The 26,424-nt window shown below is 41.8% G+C and overlaps 1 protein-coding gene across 5 annotated transcripts in view; it reads right to left on the minus strand.

Annotated features, from left to right (window-relative positions):
- Positions 1–26,424, minus strand: part of MRPS27 (mitochondrial ribosomal protein S27) — a 117,392-nt gene that overhangs the window by 52,642 nt on the left and 38,326 nt on the right. For all 5 annotated transcript variants that reach the window (XM_056539814.1, XM_056539782.1, XM_056539790.1 and 2 more), the window contains exons 3-4: positions 20,505–20,575; positions 17,710–17,768 (exon numbers count right to left, since the gene is read on the minus strand). In XM_056539814.1, the coding sequence (XP_056395789.1) occupies positions 17,710–17,768; positions 20,505–20,558 (113 nt within the window). In that variant the 5' untranslated portion in view covers positions 20,559–20,575. The remainder of the gene's footprint in view (positions 1–17,709; positions 17,769–20,504; positions 20,576–26,424) is intronic.

The raw sequence follows: 26,424 nt of genomic DNA on the forward strand, positions 1-26,424 counted from the left end.
TATCCGGACCAGTGATTTTTGTAGAAACCACGGTTCTAGTAACTTTCTTGTACAGTTAGAGATGACCCGGTTGTCCACTATTTATATGGACTGTCAGTTATTTACCCATTTATCTGGACCAATTATGATGAATATATTAAGACTTGTCTGAATTGTCTGAAGTTACCACATATTTAGGTGCTTTTGTGGATTGTGGTATAAGTGTATAATATTGGCTGGGAAAAATAGGTGGGTGGCATGTATTTATATGCTAGAGTAGTGGTCTCATACTGTGGGCCTCCAGATGTTGCAAAACTTCAACTCCCAGCATGCCCAGAGAGCCAACGGCTGTCCAGGCATGCTGGGAGTTGAAGTTTTGCAACATCTGAAGGGCTACAGTTTGAGACCTCAGCTATAGAGTAATGTAGTGTTTCTATACCACATATACATGTCTTTCTAACCTCCCTTCTCTGTGCTTGCAGCCAATAAGGAACAGGTTGTTGAGCAGAGCAAGGAGCGGCCCTGAAAAGTGATTGGAGTGGGAGAGAAATCCACAAGGGAATAACCAGAATGAGAGGGAGAGAAGTGATTTATAAGGTACGGGAAATGACAAGAGTACATTACCAACATCACATCATCCCCCGCACGCTCACAGATTAAATGCCCTGAAAGAGGATCGAGCTCGGTGTGTGTGCGCGCATATATATATATATATATATATATATATATATATATACACACACATAGTAAATTTGAGTAGCCGTATTAGTCCAGTGTCACGTACAGCCCTTACGACCTGGCGTACGGACACATCCACGCCTCTCAAAAGAGTGAGTGGACAAAAGAAAGAAAAAAAACAACAGAATATTTACTCTAATATTCTAACTCTAAGCTGCCACCGTGGCACGTTCACTCACACTCTGCTCCCTTATAAGCCAGTGACACAACTTAAATACACACTGCTTGTAGGTCTCCATGTCTTTCCTGCACACGTGACCTCGGCTGGGAAGGTATAGGGTTACTCTGCTTCCACGCTCACTTTCACACACACCTAACACAATAGGGCCTAAAAATGAGCTACACACACCCCAAAACCAGTCCACATGCCCACACACCAATACGCTGCCACCATCTATCGGTAAGCCGATAGAGCGCCTCCGTTCATACACAGATTCTTACACTCTGCACTTTGACACCAAAACTATGGTAACGGTACAAGCCACACTTATACACTAATAAGCTATAGGGCTATAGGTTCGTTAGAGCATACAATGCTACGCATTAAAGTTATGGCTTTAATGTACATAAAGGGTACAGTACTTAAAGGGGTTCTCCCTTGTTTATACTGTTTTTTGTTATTATGTTTGTGTGTTATGCGTGTATAAGTAGGTGTTTTTTTTATGTGTGTTGTGATTATGTATATATGTATTTTCTTACCTTTTGTGAAGATCCGGAAGCTGGCCCCTTTTTTTCCAGTAGCTTGCTGTGTACCTCGGCCTCCGCCATGTTGTGTTCGGTAAGTGGGATGTCGGGGGGGGTGTTCTTGCTTATGTCCTTCCTATCTTTTGACGTCCAAGGCGAATCTTTTCTTCCTGTTTCTTCCGTGGCTCAGCGACAAATCTGCGGCCTCTTCCGGCGCATGCACAGGTATTTTTTTTTTTTTTTTACCAATAAAGTTTTTTTTGTCTAATTGACAAACTGTCTGCGCATGCGCGAGTACGCAAGTGCTACGCTAACAGCGTAGCGTAAGTTAGGTCTACGCTAATATCGTAGCTTCGCGCAAAAGAAACTTTATTGGAATAAAAAAAAAAACTACCTGCGCATGCACCGGAAGAGGCAGTAGATTTGTCGCTGAGCCACGGAAGAAACAGGAAGAAAAGATTTGCCTCGGACGTCAGAAGATAGGAAGGACAGAAGCGAGAACACACCCCCCCTGACATCTCACTTACCGAACACAACATGGCGGAGGCCGAGGTACACAGCAAGAAAAAAGGACCAGCTTCCGGATCTTCACAAAAGGTAAGAAAATACATATATACATAATCACCATACACATAAAAAAAAAACTACTTATACACACATAACACACAAACATAACAACAAAAAACAGTATAAACAAGGGAGAACCCCTTTAATTACAAAAAGAGTTAAAGAAACAGACATACAAAATGTGCAAAACAGTTATACAAAATAAAAGGGGAATAAAAATCAGAAGAGTTCCATACTTAACGTCGTTGAGTAAAGTCCGAATCCGTCCTGGGGCCAAAGGAAGAAAATAGCGGCACAAGTCCATTCAGAATGGGCCCCAAATTTGTAACAACTAGATGGGGTTGGCCCATCACATTTATGGGTGCAGCAGAGGGTTGGGTTAGAAGGGAGGTCTCCAGTTCCTTCTTAGATCAGCCCACATCATCCCACCTCCCAAATGTCTCAACCTCCTCTCAAACACAGATTGATAGTCCATAAATCATAACTTCCATCGTACACAACAGATGTGACATAGACGACAGTACACTTATTGATATGGTGACATTATAACGCACATTTTGATAGGCTACACACAGCTTAGGGATACATACAGCTTAATCTATGGGTACAATGGGGTCATGTTTGGGTTCTACATAAAGCCTAATATTCGGGGATCATGATTCTGGGGAATATACAACTATGGCTAAAGGGAGCTAAGGGGAGCCCTGAAAAACATATTTCTACAACTGGGACATATTTCACTATATGTAAACTGTAAACCTTTTGTTCAAGTTGGCACTAAACTGGCAGGACATGCACGATTGATTTGATTTGGACTTGATAAAGGGAGGAATCCCGAAAGCTTGTCTCTACAAAATTCTGTTAGTCCAATAAAAAAGGTATTACAAGATACTGCAACATTTTATGATTTGCATCTATCTATATACATATATATACATACATATAGTAAAAGAAGGGGGGGGGAAGCAGCACTTCCTGAAGGTCGATAGGAAGGTGCACGCAAGTCTCAGGGACCCTGGTCCCGGCCCAATGTAGATTCAAGACAGTATAAAGGCAACTGCAGCACACAGGTTCAGTGCAAAAATAAGTGGTTCTTTTATTCCATGAACAAGAGCGATGTTTCGGTGTTCTCACAACACCATTCTCAAGCCAAATAAGCAGTGATCCAACAAGGTATATATACACATCAGTGCACATCAAACATCATAAATCAGTGCAAATTGATCAACAAATATCAGTTAATCAAACATAGTGAATAAAAACATCATACAGTATATAAAAAAAAAAAAAAAAAAAAAAATAGTGGACAGTGATTTAGGGGATACAAAAAGTATCCGAATACTGTGAAGTGCAAATTAAAATTGCTATACAGCATACAATAAAGATAAAAACAGAGAATGGTATCATGATTATCAATCAATATCATCTGTGTACATAAATCATGTAAACTGGAGAAGGCGGGATGTTTGAGACTCACCATCCATGTCGGCGGCGTGAAAAGGTCTAGCATGGGTAAAAACATACTGCGGCTGCGCCGTGTCCACCATCACCATAGTGATGTAGTGTGTCATAAACTATGACCAATCAGATGCAGTTACCGCACATTTCCCATCATACCTATGCGGCGGTCATCTGATCTGTCATGGAGGTGTAATATACAACTAACATTGGTAACAAATCAGAGATGGCCACGTAACAGTCACGTGATCGCAAATAACGGTCATGTTAACAACGGGCTATCACGCCCGTGCGCATCGGGCAATCAGCCGGCACGCATGCGTGCTATCACTCTTGGGCTAACCGATCTCCATGTCAGTTAATGGCAAAATATACATAAATCAAAAAAAAAATAATCAAAAAAAATTAAAATTTAAATATAAAAAATGTTAATAAATAAAACAGCCATAGTTTCAGCAGTCCTTAGATCTTGCTGTTAAACCCCATAATCTCCGTGTTTATTCACAGGTAAGCACCATTATATTTATCCATCACATTAGTTAACCCATGGCGACCGGAATCCATTTCTGGCTCCAAATCGCAACCACACTCTCCGACTCTAGGGAGGTCTCCCTCCCGAATCGTCTCCATGTGGGGGACCTAAGTGTTACTACCGGAGGTGCCACAATCAGTAACATGCATCTTGTGGGGTATGAATAAAATAAAATCTAAAAAAAATCTAAAAAAATCAAAATAAAATAAATATAAATATGTTTGATGTGCACTGATGTGTATATATATATACCTTGTTGGATCACTGTTTATTTGGCTTGAGAATGGTGTTGTGAGAACACGGAAACGTCGCTCTTATACACACACATATATGTCTCTCTCTCTATCTATTTATCACAGGCAGGCGTCACCATGACTACAGCAAACGGTCTCGTTACTGCACGCAAGCGCAGATGGTAGTAGTGAGTCTGCATTCACCATAGGAGAACCTGGCAGACTGTAAAGTTCTCCACTGGCTTGATTATATGCATTCATGACTGGGGGCATGACCAGCAGGCATCATATGTCCCTACCCCATGCAAATTGCACAAGGACGGGGGGAGGGGGGTTTGTCAATGCTTGCCCGGTAACTCAATGTATGTATGCTCCGCCCCTCTCAATTGCTTTTTAACATTGATCACTATCATTTATGCACTTCAATAAGTGGATCTGACTTTGTGAATATGGATCACTTGTGTAGTGATAAGCACCACCACAGGCACTTTGAATATTAATGTTTGCACCTTATATACATGTATATGATCAGATATGATCTCTTTATTCCCTGTCTTATTTATCTTATGGTAAGTATGTTAATCACCTGATTTGTTGCACACTTCCTGTATAAATATTCTGTGAGTATCACTGGTTGCTGAGCTTGAAAAAGGCTGCAAGCGGACAACCGAAACGCAGCTTCTGATGTCAGGTCAATAAACTTCACTCACGTTTATTCATATTGGAGCGCTGCGGTACATATACATTATATATATATATATATATATATATATATATATATACATACACATACACACAAACCGTCTTGGGGATTAGCTCTGGGATTGTCCTGGTCACTTGCCACGGGACACGTTCCTCACAATGACACAGCAGACCACAGTTCCGCATACAAGTCTGGCTCCTCGCCAGCTTTATTTCCACAGGTTGCAGGTAAAACAAAACATAAATGGGAACAAAATAAAGTCCTAGACCGTCTGGTCACTGATTACACATATCAGCATGCCCTGACTACGAACTGGTGAGCTACCCTCAGCCAGTTAAACATATGACTCCTGCAACCTGCTACTCACGGTTCACACCACTTCTTGGACCACTCACAGATTCCAGCTGTGTGCTTCCTCAACAGGGTCCGAGTGTCTCTCCCTACAGCAGCATGCTGCTTCCCACGGAGAGCACAAATTAGATTGAGTCTCCATCTTCTATACACCTCCCTTCCCTGCTGCCTCATTACTTAAGAAGCAGGTGAGATTATTTAGGGTGAACAAGGAAATACACCCTTTCCTTGCTACAATATATATATATATATATATATATATATATATATATATATATATATATATATATACACACACATATACATATACATATACATACACACACACACACACACACTAGCTGAGTACCCGTTCTTGCCCGTTTTTTTCCTTCCTAATCCTTGTTGGGGAGGAAAAGCAACAAAGGAGGAAGCTTTTTGACTTCATGTCTCGTCCTCATATATTGTTGTCATATCCCAACCCCATATCCCATCCTCCTATCCCGACCCGTGATATGTGTACAAGGTATTGAAATATCTCCAGCCGTACAGAAGTTATATGGGAATATACATTTCCCATTGATTTGCATGGGACTTTAAACAAAAACCCCAACAGTCACAAATGGGGCTAGTTAAGGGTTAAATTAACTATTCTATACATATAGGAAAGTAACATGTTTGCCAAGTTTCATGTTAATATCTTTAGCCGTTTGGATGTGATGCTGGAACATACAAATACACATTGGGGAAGATTTATCAAAACTTCTCTAGAGGAAAAGTTGCTGAGTTGCCTATAGCAACCAATCAGATTTCCTTTAATTTCTGAAAACGCCTGTGAAAAATGAAAGAAGCAATCTGATTGGTTGCTATGGGAAACAGCAATTTTTCCTCTTGACAGGTTTTGCTAAATCTCCCCCATTGAATTTCATCGAGTTCCGTGTCATGCACAGGAGATGCCCGCTGCTATAAGCAGCAGACATCTGCCTGTAATGACAGACAGCGGAGGTCGCTCCTTTGGCCATCATTTAAACTAGTTGCCACAGTGTATGGTGCGGGCTCCTGACCCGATGGCAGCTAATAGCAAACATGGAGATGATCGCCGCATGTCGGCTATTAATCCTTTAGATAGCCGCTGTCAAAGCTGACAGCGACATCTAAAGGGTGCTTTTAACACTCCCTGGTGGTACAGTGGGGTTGATCGCAGCGCGATTGAAAGGGGGCGATCGACTATGGAGGTAGCCGGAGGGCTTAACTTCCTTCTGTCTGGTCCATGGCTCTGCATTTGATTGAGCATGGCTAAATGGGCTCAACCGAATGATCGCAGAGCACATAGATCAATGAGGTTCTATGGAACCCCATTGAACTGTATGAGGAATCTAATGATTCCTCCTAAATGTCTCTTAAGGGGACTAATAGTGTAAAAATTAAAAACAGCCTTTAACCCCTTGCATAAAAGTTTAAATCACCCTCCTTTTCCCATATGAAAAAAAAAAAAAAAAATAAAAACAAAACATTTGGTATCACCACGTGCGTAATTGTCCAAACTATTAAATTATTTTGTTTCTGATCCTGCCGTGTGAACGGCATAAACGCTAAAAAAAAATTTAAACGCTAAAATGTATGATTTTGGTCACAAAAAAAAAATTATAACATTTTACAAAAACGATATTTAAAAAAGGGTGCAGTGCGATGCATTTTCTGTTTTTGGCCAAGCACAGCCAAAATTTTCAGTTTTGGACCAAATTTTCCCTTTCGGTGCATCCCTAATATAGGAGTTGTTTTTTTCTTGTTGCAGAATATGTTGCAAAACCATTCTCTGCAACACGGACATGACATATATAGATCTTGAATTTTATATAGTCTTCTGAATTTATAAAAATATCATCAATATGCAGAATTTATATTGCACCAGAATTTTTTTTCCACTGATAAAAAGGGAAATTGCTATGAAATATCTAATGTAAAGGAGGCAGCAGATACTTAATGGGGTACTCCACTGGAAAAAAAAATATATAATTTAATCCAACTGGTGCCAGAAAGTTAAACATTTGGAAATTACTTCAATAAAAAAATCTTAATCCTTCCAGTACTTATCAGCTGCTGTATGATACACAGGAAGAGTTTTCTTTTAAATTTCCTTTCTGCCTGACCAGAGTGCTCTCTGCAGATACCTCTGTCCATTTTAGGAACCGCCCAGAGTAGGAGCAAATCCCCATAGCAAACCTATCCTGCTCTGGACAGTTCCTAAAATGGACAGAGGTGTCAGCAGAGAGCACTGTGGTCAGACAAAGGAAATTAAAAAAGAAAAGAACTTCCTGTATATCATATTAGCAGCTGAAAAGTACTGGAAGGATTAAGATTTTTTAATAGAAGTCATTTACAAACATACGGTAAATCTAATTTTACCGACCTCAAGGAAAGTGTAGATGATTTTGATAGATATGAATAGTTAAATTATTTAAAAAAAACGTGCTTCAATTGTAATATAAATTCTTCAATTTATTAAAATTAGCAGTAACTGATAAACTATCTTCACACAGGGCCCTTGTGTGAAAAATAGAATGGACAATTTACAATTAATAAAGCATTAAACATAAAATAGACATAAAATTATATAAAATTATGTTTTATGTCTATTTTATGTCTAATTTTATAATTTTATGTTTAATGCTTTATTAATAATTGTAAATTGTCCATTCTATTTTTCACACAAGGGCCCTGTGTGAAGATAGTTTATCAGATACTGCTAATTTTAATAAATTGAAGAATTTATGGTATATTACAATTGAAACACGGTTTTTTAATAATTTAACTATTCATATCTATCAAAATCATCTACACTTTCCTTGAGGTCGGGCAAATTAGATTTATTTTGTATTTATATTGTTTACACCCTTGGTATAGGTGTATGCCCATCAGATCTCGGTCAGTGTAAAAATTGTGAGCTGCACCATTCCTTTTCTCATTTACAAATATGTTTAACTTTCTGGCACCAGTTGATAAAAAAAAATAAATAAAAATAAAAATTAAAAGTTTTCCAGTGGAGTACCCCTTTAACACAAGTGTACACAACCACTATGGCAAACAGCTATTGATACAAATACCTAAGCCATTCTTCTCATGTAGAAATCAGTCTTCATTTTTATTAGTTTATGCTATGAAATGTGAAGTCAAATATTTTTAGTGGTGAAGATCAGACACGATGCATTATGTATCCCGGTAAAAAATGCTGCACCCATAAATGTATCATTTCTCTTACATAAAGTCAGCTATACAATGAATGAATAAAACATACAACAAAGTCCAATTTGCTAAGTAATCAATATCCCAGATATAAAAAGAACAGAGCGTCCCCTGCTGGGCCAGCAATGACTCAGACTGCCTTCTAAAGTAATATTTTAGCATTTATTTGGCAGGAAGATGACTAATGTACAGACACAAATCTAGGGTGAGTAATGGTCGGCCCTAATAACACACAGTACAAAAGGAAGCATGGCTACAGCTAAATAGCCTATCTAATGTAATAGCAATATATTAGAAAGATGGGATAGCAGGGAAAATTATTATTTACGTATGTGTTAGGTGAGTGTGAGGTAAATCATATTTCCTCTGGGCACAACCATTTTAAAGAATTTACAGAACACTGAATAAGCACGCCCCATACACTGCATTGCTATTTGGCAGAAAGTTAAAGGCTGATGGGAAGAAAAAAAAACAGCAATACGAGGAATGAGCTGTAATGTTCATTAATCTGCATGATGAATAAATGCTGAGCTTGAAATGATCTGGCACTATTTAAGTATCATGAATATTGCATTTATCTCCAATTGCCTTCCCATTTGCACAAGGACTGCAAAAATACCTTGAAAGAAAACATAATTGGGATCACTTAAAGGCTTTGAAAGACATCTTAATAGTGCAGTGACAACTCTGCCTTCAATGCATCTTCATGAAGAGTTCTCCCTAGCATCAGGGTTAGAGGTGGGGTTATTTTCTCTTTATTATACCGCCTGGTTACCAAATCAAAACATTTAAAAAAAGATTTCCATATATATATATATATATATATATATATATATATATATATATATATATATATAGAAAACAAACGGCAACCGCACTCCCATATGTTGCAAAAAAGGTGGTCTTTATTCACACAAACGTGAAAATGGCATTTGTGTGAATAAAGACCACCTTTTTTGCAACATATGGGAGTGCGGTTGCCGTTCGTTTTCTATGTGGAGGGATTCGTAACCAGGATCTATAGCAACTGGACGCACCCTATCACTGCTGCACTGAACCTAGGAGTGCTGCGCTCTTGGAGATATATATAGTAAATTTGAGTAGCCGTATTAGTCCAGTGATGCAGATGCAAATCATAAAATGTTGCAGTGTCTTGTAGTATACTTTTTTATTGGACTAACAGCATTTTGTAGAGACAAGCTTTCGGGATTCCAACATTTTATGATTTGCATCTACATCACTGGACTAATACGGCTACTCAAATTTACTACATTATGGAACAAAATGCTGTTAGTCCAATAAAAAAGGTATTACAAGATACTGCAACATTTTAGGATTTGCATATATATGAAATTGTAATGCACAGTGCATTTAGAAAGTTTTTAGACTCCTTTTTTACATTTTCATTTTGTTATGTTGCAGCCTTGTGCTAAAAACAAACAAATCATAAAAATTAAAAAAAATGTCCCCCATGATTCTGCACTCAATATCCCGTAATGATAAAATTGAGAATCAGTAATTATTGGCATTGAATTCAGCCTCTAGTCTTCTTAGGTATGATGCCATAAAGGTATGAACACCTAAATTTTGAGTTTTTCTTCCATTCTTCTCCGCAGATCCTCTAATAGGGACCACCCGTAGACAGCAACTTTTAGGTCTCTGAAGAGATGTTCAGTTGGGTTCAAATCATGGCTCTGGCTGCACCACTCCAGGATATTTACAGAGCTGTCCCTAAGGCACTGTGTTTTCTTGGCTGTGTACTTAAGGCCACTGGGTGTACGGTGTCCATCTTAGGACATCGCCAGCCGCAACTCCGTCCTTCCTCAGGTGAAATGGCGCTCCGCTTCCTCCAATGGACCAATCACCATCAGCCGCAATGCAGTCATGTGAAACGGTGTGCCGCCTCCTCCCTCACACCAATCACCGTCCTCCTTCAGCCACAACTCCATCCTCCCTCATCCTAAACTCCGTCATCCAAAACGCCGTCATGCCTCTCCCTCAGATGCAACTTCCGGCTGCACAGCAGAGCCAACGCTGCACAGCATTGTATAGTAAAGTTGAAACTACACGTGTATACTACAGAGACTACACGTGTATACTACAGACACTACATGTGCTACAGAGGGTGTATAGCAGAGCCAACATTGAATAGAGTGTACAGCAGAACCCGTATAGCAGAGAGCCGACATTGACTCGGTTCTGCTACACGGCAGGAAAGTTTTTCGTCTGAGGGATGACGGAGTTTCGGATGAGAGACTTTAGGATGACAAAGGAGGGAGTTGCGGTTGACGCCTGATGGAGATTGGCCCGAGGGAGGAGGCGGGACGCCGTTTCCCCTGATGGAGGACGGAGTTACGTCTGACCATGTCCTAAAATGGACCCCGTATGGGTGAGATTTATCAAAACCTGCGCAGAGGAAAAGTTGCCTAGTTGCCCATAGCAACCAATCTGATTGTTTCTTTCATTTTTGACAAGGCCTCTGCAAAATGAAAGAAGATGATTGATTGCTATCAGCAACTTTTCCTCTGCACAGGTTTTGATAAATCTCCCCCATTCAGTCCACTTTGTAGGTCCAGAGCACTCTGGATCAGGATTTCATTAAGAATAGCTTTGTACTTTGCTCCATTTAGCTTTCCCTGAACTCTGACCAGTATCAATGACCAGAATCTTGTTTCTCACAGTCCTTTAGGTGCTTTTTTTTTTGCGAACTCCAGGTGAAGGTTGCAAAAAAACTTTCATGCGTCTTTTCCCGTTTAGAGTCTTCTTTCTGCCATAAAGCCTAGATTGTGGAGTTCTGCAGTGATGGTTGACGCTCTAGAACTCAGCCAAAGTGACCATTGGGTTCTTGGCTAAACCGTAACGCAGGTGTCCTAAGGTGTTCAGGGTGGACAGAAACCTCCAGTGGAGCAGAAGGTCCATCCTCTCCAGATTACTTGGGAAGTGGGTGGGGTGGCGGTAGTAAGAAGAGTCCTGGTTGTTAAACCTTTCATTTGACATAATGGAGCCAACAATGCCCTTGGGAATATTTAGTGCAGAAAAATGTTTTGGTACCCTGTGCCTTCACAAAATTCTGTCTGAGCTCTACAGACCGTTCTTTCTACCTCATCACTTGTTTTTAATTTTTTTAATTTTTTTAATTTTTTTTTTATTGTCAGCTGTGGGACATTATAATTATATAGAAAGGGCTGTTTCATTCCAAATAATGTCCAGTCAACAAAATGTACCCCAGGTGACTTCATTCAAGGTGTAGTAAAATCTCAGAAATGATCAAGAGAAAGGGGAGGAGCCAAAGATGAAGGGTCTAAATGCAAAATGTCCATGCGAAATTTTAGTATTTAATTTATAATAAATTAGCAATATTGTCTAAAATGAGATTTTCCCATTTTCATTGCAAAATGATGGGGTATAATACATTTTATAATTGATTATAGATTTTAGCACTAGGCAACAACATTAAAATATAGAACAAAAAAAGGAAAGGGTCTCTTGTTGTTGGCATCCCTACCTCCATCATCTTTGTCGTTCACATCAAACATTTTCTGCTGTTTGTTCTTTCACAACAGGTCCACAATAGGGAGGGGGTTTGGGGGCCATTGATTGGCCATAACACTGAGCAATCAAGGTCCCATCAAAACAAAATTGGTACCAATAAAAACTTCAGATCACGACGCAAAAAAATTAACTCCTACAGTTCTATATACGGAAAAATAAGTGTTTTAGGGGTCGAAAGGACAATTTTAAAGGGGTACTCCAGTGCTTACACATCTTATCCCCTATCCATAGGATAGGGGATAAGATGCCTGATCGCGGGAGTCCTGCAGCTGGGGACGTCCGTGATCATGCACGCGGCACCCTGTTTGTAATCAGTCCCCGAAGCGTGTTCGCTCCGGGTCTGATTACGGTCGACCGCAGGGCCGGCGGCGTGTGACATCACGCCTCCGCCCCTCAACTCAAGCCTACGGGAGGGGGCGTGATAGCACGCTCCGGGGACTGATTACAAACTGGGTGCCGCGTGCATGATCACGGGCTTCCCCAGCTGCGGGACTCCCGCGATCAGGCATCTTATCCGCTATCCTATGGATAGGGGATAAGATGTGTAAGCACCAGAGTACCCCTTTAAGCATACTCATTTTCTTCCCAAAAATTTTTTTAAGTAATAAAAATAAAACAAAAACTATATAAATTGGATATCTTTGTAATCATATTGACCTAAGATAACAATTCATTTTAACTGTAAAGTGCACTGCATAGAAAAAAAACCCCAAAAAGTTGTAAAATTGATTTCTCTTTTAAAATTTCACCCACAATTTTTTTTTACTTTTTTTTGGCCATAGATTTTGTGGTAAAAGGATTGATGTCATTAAAAAGTATAATTGCTCCAGCATTAAAACAAAACTTTCATATGCCCCTATATGGATTTTAAAGGGATACTCCGGCCCTGAGACATCTTATCCCCTATCCAAAAAAGGATAGGGGATAAGATGTCTCACCGCGGGGGTTTCGCCGCTGGGGACTCCCTCAAACTTGTATTCACCACCCACCTGTTTGAGCTGCACGCTGCGGTGCCAGCTCACAAACAGCTGGGTGGCGACCACGGGGCCGGAGTATCATGATGTCACGCTCCAGTGTGCCGTCAACACCTCCCCCCCGTCTCCACTATGGAAGTCTATGGGAGGGGGATAGGGGATAAGATGTCTCAGGGCCGGAGTACCCCTTTAAAAGGCGAGGAACAAAGAAAAAATAAAAAGGCAAAAAATGAAAAAAATGGTCTGCATCCTCAAGCCAAAAAACAAAACCAAACAGGACTGCACAAGAAAAGCGGTCATCGTGTTCACTAGTTTGGGTGAAAAGAAGACCAACGAGGGGTCACTGACTCTTATACGTACCTTTGCTCCGGAGATATGTCCCTCTGAAAATCCCCTTCTATCTTCTACTAATTGTGTGCTGGAGGCGGGCCCGCTGGCACAAATTTGAATATTCATAGTCTCTGGTCAGGGGAGAGCTCAATCGTGGCAGCATTCACATTACCAGCGACAATGAATATTCAAATTGAGCCAAAGGCCCGCCTCCAGCGCACAATTAGTAGAAGATAGAAGGTGATCTTCAGAGGGACATACAGTCATGGCCATAAATGTTGGCATCTCTGAAATGTTTCTAGAAAAGGAAGTATTTCTCACAGAAAAGGATTGCAGTAACACATGTTTTGCTATACACATGTTTATTCCCTTTGTGTGTATTGGAACTAAACCAAAAAAGGACGGAAAAAAAAAAAGCTAATTGGACATAATGTCACCCCAAACTCCAAAAATGGGCTGCACAATATTATTGGCAAAAAAATTACTGAAATCAGTCGCTTCCTATAACCATCAATAAGCTTCTTACACCTCTCAGCCGGAATGTTGGACCACTCTTTCTTTGCAAACTGCTCCAGGTCTCTCTTATTGGAAGATTGCTTTACCCAACAGCAATTTTAAGATCTTTCGACAGGGGTTCAATGGGATTTAGATCTGGACTCATTGCTGGCCACTTCAGAACTCTCCAGCACTTTGTTGCCATCCATTTCTGGGAGCTTTTTGACGTAAGTTGGGGGTCATTGTCCTGCTGGAAGACCCAAGATCTCAGACACAAACCCAGCTTTCTGACACTGGACTGTACAGTGCGACCCAAAATCCGTTGGTAATCCTCAGATTTCATGATTCCTCGCACACATTCAAGGCACCCAGTGCCAGAGGCAGCAAAACAACCCCAAAACATCATTGAACGTCCACCATATTTCACTGTAGGTACTGTGTTATTTTCTTTGTAGGCCTTATTCCATTTTCGGTAAACAATAGAATGATTTGCTTTACCAAAAAGCTCTATCTTGGTCTCATCTGTCCACAAGACATTTTCCCCAGAGGGATTTTCACTTACTCACTAGAGTTTCATTTTATTTAAATGTTGACGGATAGTTTGCACTGACATTGATGCTCTTGAGCCTGCAGGACAGCTTGAATATCTTTGGAACTTGTTTGGGGCTGCTTACCCACCATCCGGACTATACTGCATTTACACCTATCATCAATTTTTCTCTTCCGTCCACACCCAGGGAGATCAGCTACAGTGCCATGGGTTGCAAACTTCTTGATAATGTTGTGCACTGTGGACGAAGGCAAATCTAGATCTCTGGAGATGGACTTGTAACCTTGAGATTGTTGATATTTTTCAACAATTTTAGTTCTCAAGTCCTCAGACAGTTCTCTTCTCCTCTTTCTGTTGGCCATGCTTAGTGTGGCACACAAAGACACACAATGCAAAGACTAAGTGAACTACTCTCCTTTTTATCTGCTTTCAGGTGTGATTTTTATATTGCCCACAACTGTAACTTGCCCCAGGTGAGTTTAAACGAGCATCACATGCTTGAAACAATGTTATTTATCCACAATTTTGAAAGGGTGCCAATAATTTTGTCCAGCCCATTTTTGGAGTTTGGTGTGAAATGATGTCCAATTTGCTTTTTCCCTCCCTTTTTTGCTTTAGTTTCAATACACAGAAAGGGAACAAACATGTGTATATCAAAACATATGTTATTGCAATCCTTTTCTGTGAGAAATAATTTTCTTGAAAAATTTCAGGGGTGCCAACATTTACAGCCATGACTGTATCTCCGGAGCAAAGGTACGTATAGGAGTCAGTACAAAGAGGTCACGTAGAGGTCGGCACTGCAATGTATGTTGGTGCCCGTGGACCAATGAGAAATCCAAATGTATAGAAAAAAGGGTCCTGGCACTCAGATTCTTGCTTTATCTTTATTTATGAAACAAACAGCATAGCATACATCACAGTAACGCGTACTGTGATGTATGCTATGCTGTTTGTTGCATAAAGATAAAGCTTAAGCAGGAATCTCAAAGTGCCGGGACCCTCTTTTCTATACATATTTGAGTCAGTGACCCATCATTAGTCTCCTGTTCACCCACACTATAACCCAGTGTATTGGGTTTGATGTGGGTCAACAGGATGATCTTTTTCCTATATAGGGTTTACTCTCTGCAGCGTTGTGACCTGTCTTGCTCCTTCCTTCTGCTTTTGATACAAACTGTCTGCATGAACCCAACTTTCTGTTTGGTGTACATCCTGTAACTGACTTCCTGGGTCCTCGCACTACACCTTTTTGAATATAACCCCTTCTACAAAGCAGTAGGGAGAAAGTGTTTGCTGAATTCCCGGCTAGAGTGTACACAGAAACAAGAAATCCATTGAAGGATGCACACCACACAGGAAATTGGAGTAATGAAGACAACAGACAGTTTACATCAAAAGCAAAAGGAAAGTATTAAAAGGTAAAATAGTTTTATTTATCTACCGTATATACTCGAGTATAAGCCGAGGCCCCTAATTTCAACCCAACATCCCAGGAAAAGTTATTGACTCGAGAATGAGCCTAGGGTGGGAAATACATCACCCCCCCCTGTCATCATCCAGACCCCCGTCATTAACATCCTCATCATCATCATCACCGCCTGTCATCATCCAGACCCTCATCATCATCACCTGTCATCATCCCCTTGTCATCATCCCACACCCCCCCTTCATCATCCCCTTGTCATCATCCCCACCCCCCTTCATCATCATCCCACACCCCCCCCCTTCATCATCCCCTTGTCATCATCCCCACCCCCCCTTCATCATCCCCTTGTCATCATCCCCACCCCCCTTCATCATCCCCTTGTAATCATCCCACACACCCCCCTTCATCATCCCCTTGTCATCATCCCCACCCCCCTTCATCATCCTCTTCTCATCATCCGCCCTCAGTGGTCTTCAACCTGCGGACCTCCAGAGGTTTCAAAACTACAACTCCCAGCAAGCCCGGGCAGCCATCGGCTGTCCGGGCTTGCTGGGAGTTGTAGTTTTGAAACCTCCGGAGGTCCGCAGGTTGAAGACCACTGCGGCCTTCAACATCATCCAGCCCCCTCTCACCCCCTTTAGTTCTGTACAGTACTCACCTCCGCTCGGCGCTGGTCCGGTGCTGCAGGACTGTCCGGAGAGGAGGTCGTCCGGTGGGATAGTGGTTCCGGGCTGCTATCTTCACCGGGGGCGCCTCTTCTCCGCGCTTCGGGCCCAGAATAGAGAGGCGTTGCCTTGACGATGACGCAGAATTACGTTGGTAATGAACGTACCTCTGCGTCGTCGTCAAGGCAACGTGACTATTCTGGGGCCGGGCCCGAAGCGCTTAGAAGAGGCCTCCCCGGTGATGATAGCAGCCCGGAACCACTATCCCACCAGACGACCTCCTCTCCGGACAGTCCTGCAGCACCGGACCAGCGCCGAGCGGAGGTGAGTACTGTACAGAACTAAAGGGGGTGAGAGGGGGCAGGATGATGTCGAAGGCCGCAGTGGTCTTCAACCTGCGGACCTCCGGAGGTTTCAAAACTACAACTCCCAGCAAGCCCGAAAAGCCGATGGCTGCTCGGGCTTGCTGGGAGTTGTAGTTTTGAAACCTCTGGAGGTCCGCAGGTTGAAGACCACTGCGGGTGGAGAGTTCACTCGAGTATAAGCCGAGGGGGGTGTTTTCAGCACGAAAAATCGTGCTGAAAACTCGGCTTATACTCGAGTATATACGGTATATTTGTTAGACAGATGAAAATAGGTTTCATCTTTTTGACAACCCCTTTAACATTCCTCCTAATCATGTGACTGCTCACTTGACTGACATCACAAAACATCCTGTAGGACCTTCATATCTCTTTCTGGGTACACTTTCACATGGGATCTCTACTTGTAGGAAGATTGATGTGATGCACATAACGGCTGCATCGTGCTTTAAGTGAATGGGCACAGCGCTAAATCAGAGCTCTGCTCAATCAGTAGGGAGGCAGTTAGGTCGCTTTGACACTATCTGCCTGTATCTTATAGTTCACAGGCTGGATGGTCACTATTTAGCAAGATATTCTCTTGCTAAAATGTAAAAAAAAAAAAAAACATGAAGTGCATCAAAAGCGCATAGATGCACAAATTTTTTTTTTACCCCTGTACAATTCACTAGTCAGACCACACATGGAATAAGGTGTACAGTACTAGTGAGTCACAGGAGCAAGTTACACGAAAATGAACCTTAGTTAAAGCACAAGTTGCCCATATGGGAGAGCCACTCTATGGACACTGGTCTATACACTGAAGTAACAGGGTTGTTCAAAATACTCACAAATAGCATTACAGAGGAAATAAATGAAATACATTACATAATATTATTAACTTACTTATAAAGGTAGTATTCACCCAGGTCAATTTCTTCTTTGGATTTAATATTGTCAATAAACTAAAAAGGAAAATGAGACATAGGACAAAGTGCTGAGTCCAGGTAACAAAATTAAACATTAGAGGCAACAACAATATTGCGAAGAATAGAAGATTAATCATTTACTACTTTTAAAGCTGCATAAATGTGATGGTTTAGGTGTTTTAAGTCCTAAATGTAGCTTGTCCTTTATAGTGTGTCCTCATAGACATTGTGGGCGACTGCAGATGTACAATCTGGGCCCTCTAGGAGTGACGCCATATCCTTTAGCAATTGGGTTGACACTTTTGCTATGAATTTAAACTATTCTGGCCCTGCCTGCATCCACACTGCTGAGGACCTTGGGTGCACTGATTCCAATTAGAGATGAGCGAACTTACAGTAAATTCGATTTGTCACGAACTTCTCGGCTCGGCAGTTGATTACTTTTCCTGCATAAATGAGTTCAGCTTTCAGGTGCTCCCATGGGCTGGAAAAGGTGGACACAGTCCTAGGAGACTCTTTCCACCTTTTCCAGCCCACGGGAGCACCTGAAAGCTGAATTTATGCAGGAAAAGTCATCAACTGCCGAGCCGAGAAGTTTGTGACGAATCGAATTTACTGAAGTTCGCTCATCTCTAATTCCAATGATAACTTTACCTCCTTGCTACGCACTAACGTTTGTGAGATATAGGGGTTCTACCATTTAGCTGATGTTTTACTGAACATCAATACAGGTTGTTTGACTGGCTTTTTCACTATGAAATACTGAACATTTTCTAATGAAAGCAATTGCAAAACCTATTGGTTTTGCATGCTTTACAACATATCAAAAGTTTTATTTTAGCATTTTAGTTTTTTCCTCCTCACCTTCTAAAAACCATAACTCTTTTATATTTCCATCCACAGGTGAGTAGGAGGGCTTGTTCTTTGCACATAATGACATAAAATGTATGGCAAAATAAAAAAATATATATTATTTGTGTGGGGAAATTAAAAAGAAAACAGCAATTTAGCAAATTTTGGAAGGTTTCGCTTTCACGCTGTACAAATTACGGTAAAAATTACATGTTTTCTTAATTTTGTGAGTCAATACAATTTAAATGATACCTATGATTACATACTTTTCTATTATTGCACCCCTTTAAAAAAGTTCTCAAACTTTTTAAAAAAAATTAGTGCGTTTAAAATCCATCCATTTTGACAACCTATATATAGCTTTTTAATTTTTTTGTATAAGCGGTGGTATCAGGGATCATTTTTTGCGCCATGATCTGTACTTTTAATTGACATGACATTTGCATATATGTAACTTTTGATTAATTATTTTTGGAATATTATGTGACAAAAAAGCAGCAATTTGACTTTTTTAACGTTTACAACGTTCACCGTACAAGATCAATAAAATATTTTGATAGTTCAGACATTCACGCACACGGTTATATGCCAAATATGTTTATTAAATTTTTTTCACAACTTTTTTTTTTTCACACTTTCATTTGATTGCTAATACTGTTCAGTGCTATGCATAGGGCATATCACTCATCAGCATTATCGGTGATCTTCTGCTCTGGTCTGCTCAATCTCAAACCAAACCAGAAGACCCCTGGAGACGGCCAGAGGCAGGTGAGGGGACCTCCGTCCACTATTATGAATGATCAGATCCCCACGGCAGCACCGCAAGCAATCCGATCATCCATTTTACCAAACACTCTGCCGCAGATGCGGTGATCTGTATTGATCACGGCATGTGAGGGGTTAAAGGGGAAGTCCAGTGGTGAAAAACGTATCCCCTATCCTAAGGATAGGGGATGAGTTTGAGATTGTGGGGGGTCCGACCGCTGGGGCCCCCTGTGATCTCTCTGTACGGGGGCCAGGCTCTCCGGCCAGATAGCGGGTGTCGACCCCCGCACGAAGCGGCGGCCGACACGCCCCCTTAATACATCTCTATGGCAGAGCCGGAGATTGCCGAAGGCAGTGCTTCGGCTCTGCCATAGAGTTTTATTGAGGGGGCGTGTCGGCCGCCGCTTCGTGCGGAGGTCGACACGCCCCCTTCCCGCGGGCTGTCGGGGCTCAGTACAGGAGATCGCAGGGGGCCCCAGCGGTCGGACCCCCCGCGATCTCAAACTTATCCCCTATCCTTAGGATAGGGGATAAGTTGTTCACCACTGGGCTACTCCTTTAATGGCGCATATCAGCACGATCGCTGCTGGCTGCCGATAGCAGCCGGTACCAGCCGTGCATGACACGAGCACCACTCCGGTGCTCAAGGTCATGTACAGGACGTAAATATACGTCCTGGTGCATTAAGTACTAGGGCACCAGGACGTACATTTCTGTCCTGTGTTGTTAAAGGGGTATCCTAAGAATAAGTGTTATACCTAACCCCCAACATAGAATAGGGGACAAGTATCTATCAGTGGGGAGCTGTACTCAGCCATCTTCAGAAGTCCCACAGAAAGTGAATGGTGTGGCGGCCAAGCATGTGCACTGCCGCTCCATTCACTTGCAGGGGGCACTTGTCTCAGTGCCCTCAATGTGTCAGAAAGCATATTCCAGTGACTGCCCCCTAGTTGTCAACCATTCTGTATATTCCAGATCCTGCTATTTGCTCCTGGACAGACACTGTACAACCACTGCCTTTTAAATTACCAAGCTGAATATGCTCATGGTATTACAAGATAATTACATTGGTTGCTCAACAACCAGTTCCTCCTGCTATTTTCTATGTTCGTATGACTCACTGCTTATATTAGAAGACCAGCAGAACTTTCTTACCCGTGTAATGACCAGGGAGCTTACTGGTATCTTCCGATCATGGCACTTATCCATTAGAGATGCCAAGTCAGCTGCAAAAGACAAAACATGTGTCATCTCACTGTAACTTCTTTGTCATGTTAATTTATTACAAATTACACCTTAGTAGAAAATCATGTAATGTAAACCTATAGGGGGAAATTGATCAAAACCTGTGCAGAGGAAGAGTGGTGCAGTTGCCCATAGCAACCAATCAGATTGCTTCTTTCATTTTCCACAGGCCTCTAAAGAGGCCTGTGGAAAATGAAAGAAGCAATCTGATTGGTTGCTATGGGCAACTGCACCACTCTTCCTCTGCACAGGTTTTGATAAATCTCCCCCATAGTTTGCAATAGGGATATAGGAATGCACTACTATAGTGCTTGAAATCTGTAGCAAACAGAACCTATAACAGAGTTGTGAGTATAAATTCTTAAGCTCATCTTTTGCATTAGATCTGCCACCATTTGCCGCTACACAGTGCCAGTCCTGGGCCATGTTCATGCCACCATTAGTCTCTGTTCTTTTTAGTTTTAGCTTTTTGATGGCAAAAATAATGTACAAAGTACTACAAACAAAAGGGTAACATATGTAATCAATAAAGAAATCAATAGGATCAGTCGGGATAAACTAAACAATAAATGATATGATGCTAGTGTGTTACAATTAACACTTAAGTTGACAGCTGTCCATCTTCTTTCGATCCTTTTGGCCTTATTCAGATAGGAGCCTACAGCTTTGTATGTGAGGTATATTCTGTATATAGGTTTTCAGGGTGGATGACTGACTAAAGAGATAAGCAATGATGAAATAGATGAAGTGCTGAGTCTGGCTCGGAGTCTGCCGCAGACAGCACATACAGTAACAGATGGAAAAGGAGCAGGAAGAAGAAATCCCATCTATAACTCACACACCAATTACACCCATCTGTTCCTTCCTTAACATGGTAATGAAGCCATAATTTGCTTAAAAGGACAACTCCATTAGACTTAGACCATTTACGGCCATGACAGCAATAATCATCAGCCAGCCCTACACCGTCCTATATGTCGGTCTCTGATCAATGGAAGTCAGTTCTTTTGTCACCACTCCAAATGATCACTGGCTATGGTTCTGGATACTATCGAAGGGCATATACTCCACAATCCTTGTGATCCAGGGTCTCTTCTGGTCTTTTTCTTATTCTTTGCATATAAGGTGAACTTGCAGGAAGGTCTGTCGATACTTTTCAGCTGGGGAACTCAACTCCTTTCAGTAAAGGTACGCTTATCCAGGTCTGTCTGAGTATTCGAGCTGAATACTATGGTCAGGTTCCCACCTAGTGGCCATACTACCATGCATGAAAGGGGCACTGCTTGTTGTTGAGCATTATTACACTAGTACCGGGTAAAAACAGGTCACAGGATAAAATGACCTACTAAAGTGTGTAGGATGTAAATCCTATAATGACCTAAATACTGCCACACGCTGGGCCCCCTAAATATAATACTGCCACAAACTGTGCCACAATGAACTGTGTCCCCATGCTATTTAATAATTGTTTCCTAAATCTGTAACTCACAAAAGGGCAAGATGGGAGCTATAGATTTTGAACAACAGGTTGGGGACCACGACGCTATATAACCTGTTCCCTAAAAATACTCACCTGACCGGGCTCCCATGCTGCATCGCTTCTCTGGCCGGAGCAAAAAGATGCAGGTAGTGCCATTCGTGCCATCTGCAGAGTGGATGGGAAGGGGCAGAGACACAGGCTTAAAGACACAGATACATTTAAATGAAGGGAGATTGGATGCCTCCCCTCACTGGTATCCTGACCCGGCTGGAAGGCCCGGGTGTGCACTAACTGCTGCTTGCCCGCCCGGACAAATGGCGTCAGCGGTCCAGGTATACTCATATTCTATAAGATGTTCTCACCTTCTAGAAGCAATAACACTTTTTTTCCTGTCATAAGAACTGCAGAAGAGCTTTTTTTTGTGGGACAAGTGGTACATTTTAAATGCCATTCTTTGTTACGTTTTATTATTTTTACTTTGAACTGCACTATGTGAAAGCAAAAGTGTGAAAGGCGAGGGGGGTGACTAGAGATTATAGGACATCTTTTTAATATAATAAATAAAAAAAACTTGTTATTTTTTTGTTTTTTTAGTCCTCCTAGGAGATTTCAATATGCAATTATTTATCTGTTTGCACTTTGCAAACTGATGACCTCCTAGGAGCCTTATCATGGAAGCCATGAAGCAGCATATTCTTCAACAGCCACTATGGTATGGTGCATGCTATACTGCTCATTCTGGATTGCTGTAAAGTGTCATTTTACTTCCATGGAATCTTGGAGAGATGCAAGTAGCATTCTAGGCCAGTAAACAGCATAAGACCCATGCACAAGACTCCTCTGGGGGACATATGGTTAACTGTGTATCTCCACGATTAATTCAAAATTTGGCAGCAGAAAGAAAGTAAAGTGACACTTTCAAGGGTTTATCCAGTGTTTCTGTAAAATGTAAAAGATGCTGGTGGTGATGAGAGTTGGGGGTGGGGAGCTTTGCAAGAAAAAACACATCATCATGTAGCAATTTTGCATATCCAGTGGCCTACATGATGATGTGTTTCCCTCTTTATGCACTGAAGCTGGCACGTTCCCTGAGTTTTCCAGCAAGATGGTGACCACCACGTTATGGGTGTCAGGTCCGAGCATTCCTAGATGAACAGTTTCCTGGAAAGTGTATTGGTCGTCGTGGGCCAGTTGAATGGCTCCAAGGTCTCCCGATCTGACCCCCTTAGACTTTTATCTTTGGGGTCATCTGAAGGCAATTGTCTATGCTGTGAAGATACGAGATGTGCAGCACCTGAAACTACGGATACTGGAAGCCTGTGCTAGAATTTCTCCTCCGGTGTATATAGCAGTGTATACGGATACTGGAAGCCTGTGCTAGCATTTCCCCTGCGGTGTATATAGCAGTGTATACGGATACTGGAAGCCTGTGCTAGCATTTCTCCTGCGGTGTATATAGCAGTGTATACGGATACTGGAAGCCTGTGCTAGCATTTCTCCTGCGGTGTATATAGTAGTATATAGCAGTGTATACGGATACTGGAAGCCTGTGCTAGCATTTCTCCTGCGGTGTATATAGTAGTATATAGCAGTGTATACGGATACTGGAAGCCTGTGCTAGCATTTCCCCTGCGGTGTATATAGTAGTATATAGCAGTGTATACGGATACTGGAAGAGCCTGTGCTAGCATTTCTCCTCCGGTGTATATAGTAGTGTATACGGATACTGGAAGCCTGTGCTAGCATTTCCCCTGCGGTGTATATAGCAGTGTATACGGATACTGGAAGCCTGTGCTAGCATTTCTCCTGCGGTGTATATAGTAGTATACAGCAGTGTATACGGATACTGGAAGCCTGTGCTAGCATTTCCCCTGCGGTGTATATAGCAGTGTATACGGATACTGGAAGCCTGTGCTAGCATTTCTCCTGCGGTGTATATAGCAGTGTATACGGATACTGGAAGCCTGTGCTAGCATTTCTCCTGCGGTGTATATAGTAGTATATAGCAGTGTATACGGATACTGGAAGCCTGTGCTAGCATTTCTCCTGCGGTGTATATAGTAGTATATAGCAGTGTATACGGATACTGGAAGCCTGTGCTAGCATTTCCCCTGCGGTGTATATAGTAGTATATAGCAGTGTATACGGATACTGGAAGAGCCTGTGCTAGCATTTCTCCTCCGGTGTATATAGTAGTGTATACGGATACTGGAAGCCTGTGCTAGCATTTCCCCTGCGGTGTATATAGCAGTGTATACGGATACTGGAAGCCTGTGCTAGCATTTCTCCTGCGGTGTATATAGTAGTATACAGCAGTGTATACGGATACTGGAAGCCTGTGCTAGCATTTCTCCTGCGGTGTATATAGTAGTATATAGCAGTGTATACGGATACTGGAAGCCTGTGCTAGCATTTCTCCTGCGGTGTATATAGTAGTATATAGCAGTGTATACGGATACTGGAAGCCTGTGCTAGCATTTCCCCTGCGGCGTATATAGTAGTATATAGCAGTGTATACGGATACTGGAAGAGCCTGTGCTAGCATTTCTCCTCCGGTGTATATAGTAGTGTATACGGATACTGAAAGCCTGTGCTAGCATTTCTCCAGTGGTGTATATAGTAGTATATAGCAGTGTATACGGATACTGGAAGCCTGTGCTAGCATTTCTCCTGCGGTGTATATAGTAGTATATAGCAGTGTATACGGATACTTGAAGCCTGTGCTAGCATTTCTCCTGCGGTGTATATAGTAGTATATAGCAGTGTATACGGATACTTGAAGCCTGTGCTAGCATTTCCCCTGCGGCGTATATAGTAGTATATAGCAGTGTATACGGATACTGGAAGAGCCTGTGCTAGCATTTCTCCTCCGGTGTATATAGTAGTGTATACGGATACTGGAAGCCTGTGCTAGCATTTCTCCAGTGGTGTATATAGTAGTATATAGCAGTGTATACGGATACTGGAAGCCTGTGCTAGCATTTCCCCTGCGGTGTATATAGTAGTATATAGCAGTGTATACGGATACTGGAAGCCTGTGCTAGCATTTCTCCAGCGGTGTATATAGTAGTATAAAGCAGTGTATACAGATACTGGAAGCCTGTGCTAGCATTTCTCCAGCGGTGTATATAGTAGTATAAAGCAGTGTATACAGATACTGGAAGCCTGTGCTAGCATTTCTCCTGCGGTGTTGCTATCAGTGTGTGAAGAGTGGGAGAAGAGGGTTGCATTGACAATCCAACACAATGGGCAGCACATTGAACACATTTTATAAGTGGTCAGAAACTTGTAAATAACTCATGAAAGAATAAACTTACGTTAAAACCAAGCACATCATTGTTTTTCTTGTGGAATTCCCAATAAGTTGATGTGTCACATGACCCTCTTCCTATTGAAAAAACTAAAGTTGGATTCAAAATGGCCGACTTAAAAATGGCCGCCATGGTCACCACCCATCTTGAAAAGTTTCCCCCCTCACATATACTAATGTACCACAAACAGGAAGTTAATATCACCAACCATTCCCATTTTATTAAGGTGTATCCATATAAATGGCCCACCCTGTAGTTTTGCAACAGCTGGAGACACACTGATTAGGAAACACTGTTCTAGATGTTCTAGAGAATTGAGCACGCCTTACTATTTAAGATAAAAAGGGGAAATTGATCATCTATATTATACAGATTATTACTAATCTTTAGCACCTTATGTGGACCTGGAAGTATTGAAGAAATCTCTAACTGCTCTACTATATGAAAAAGGCTTTCTGCAGAAACTCACGTGCTTGTCACCAGAACAAACCCATTCAAATAAATGCTACAAATATTCTTGTCATGACAATAAGTCTAACGAAAATGTAACAGCTAATAAATATAAGAGAAATAAAGCAATGTCGCCCCCTGGTGTCTAATAAGCAAACAAACTGCAGTTGATAAAGGTAAAGCCATCTTTTTTTATTATAAAACATTGGAGGTGTCTGCAGCAGCCAGATATGGTTGGGATTATAAATGCAAACAAGTAGTTTGTTTTTACATGCTGTTCTCATTCCTATACACATGAATAGAAGTTACAGAAACTGCACAGCACTGCGAGTAACTGCTATACAGGGCCGCCATCAAGGGGGTACACTCAGTACCCCAGTAAGTGGCCCAGGCCCCACACATGGCAACAGTAACTGTAAGGAGGTTGTGAAGGGGATGCTGGTGCTGCCCAGACAGGTCTGCTACATCATCACCTCAGTGCGGGACAGGAGAGTGGAGAAAGACCCTGAAAAGCTGCCTGAATTTTGTACCCGGTACAGTAAGTAATGCATTGGGCAGCTTCTGTGCCACTGCCCTGTACTGCTATGGT

The sequence above is a fragment of the Hyla sarda genome, chromosome 1 (assembly GCF_029499605.1).
Source record: "Hyla sarda isolate aHylSar1 chromosome 1, aHylSar1.hap1, whole genome shotgun sequence".
Taxonomy (NCBI): Eukaryota; Metazoa; Chordata; class Amphibia; order Anura; family Hylidae; genus Hyla; species Hyla sarda.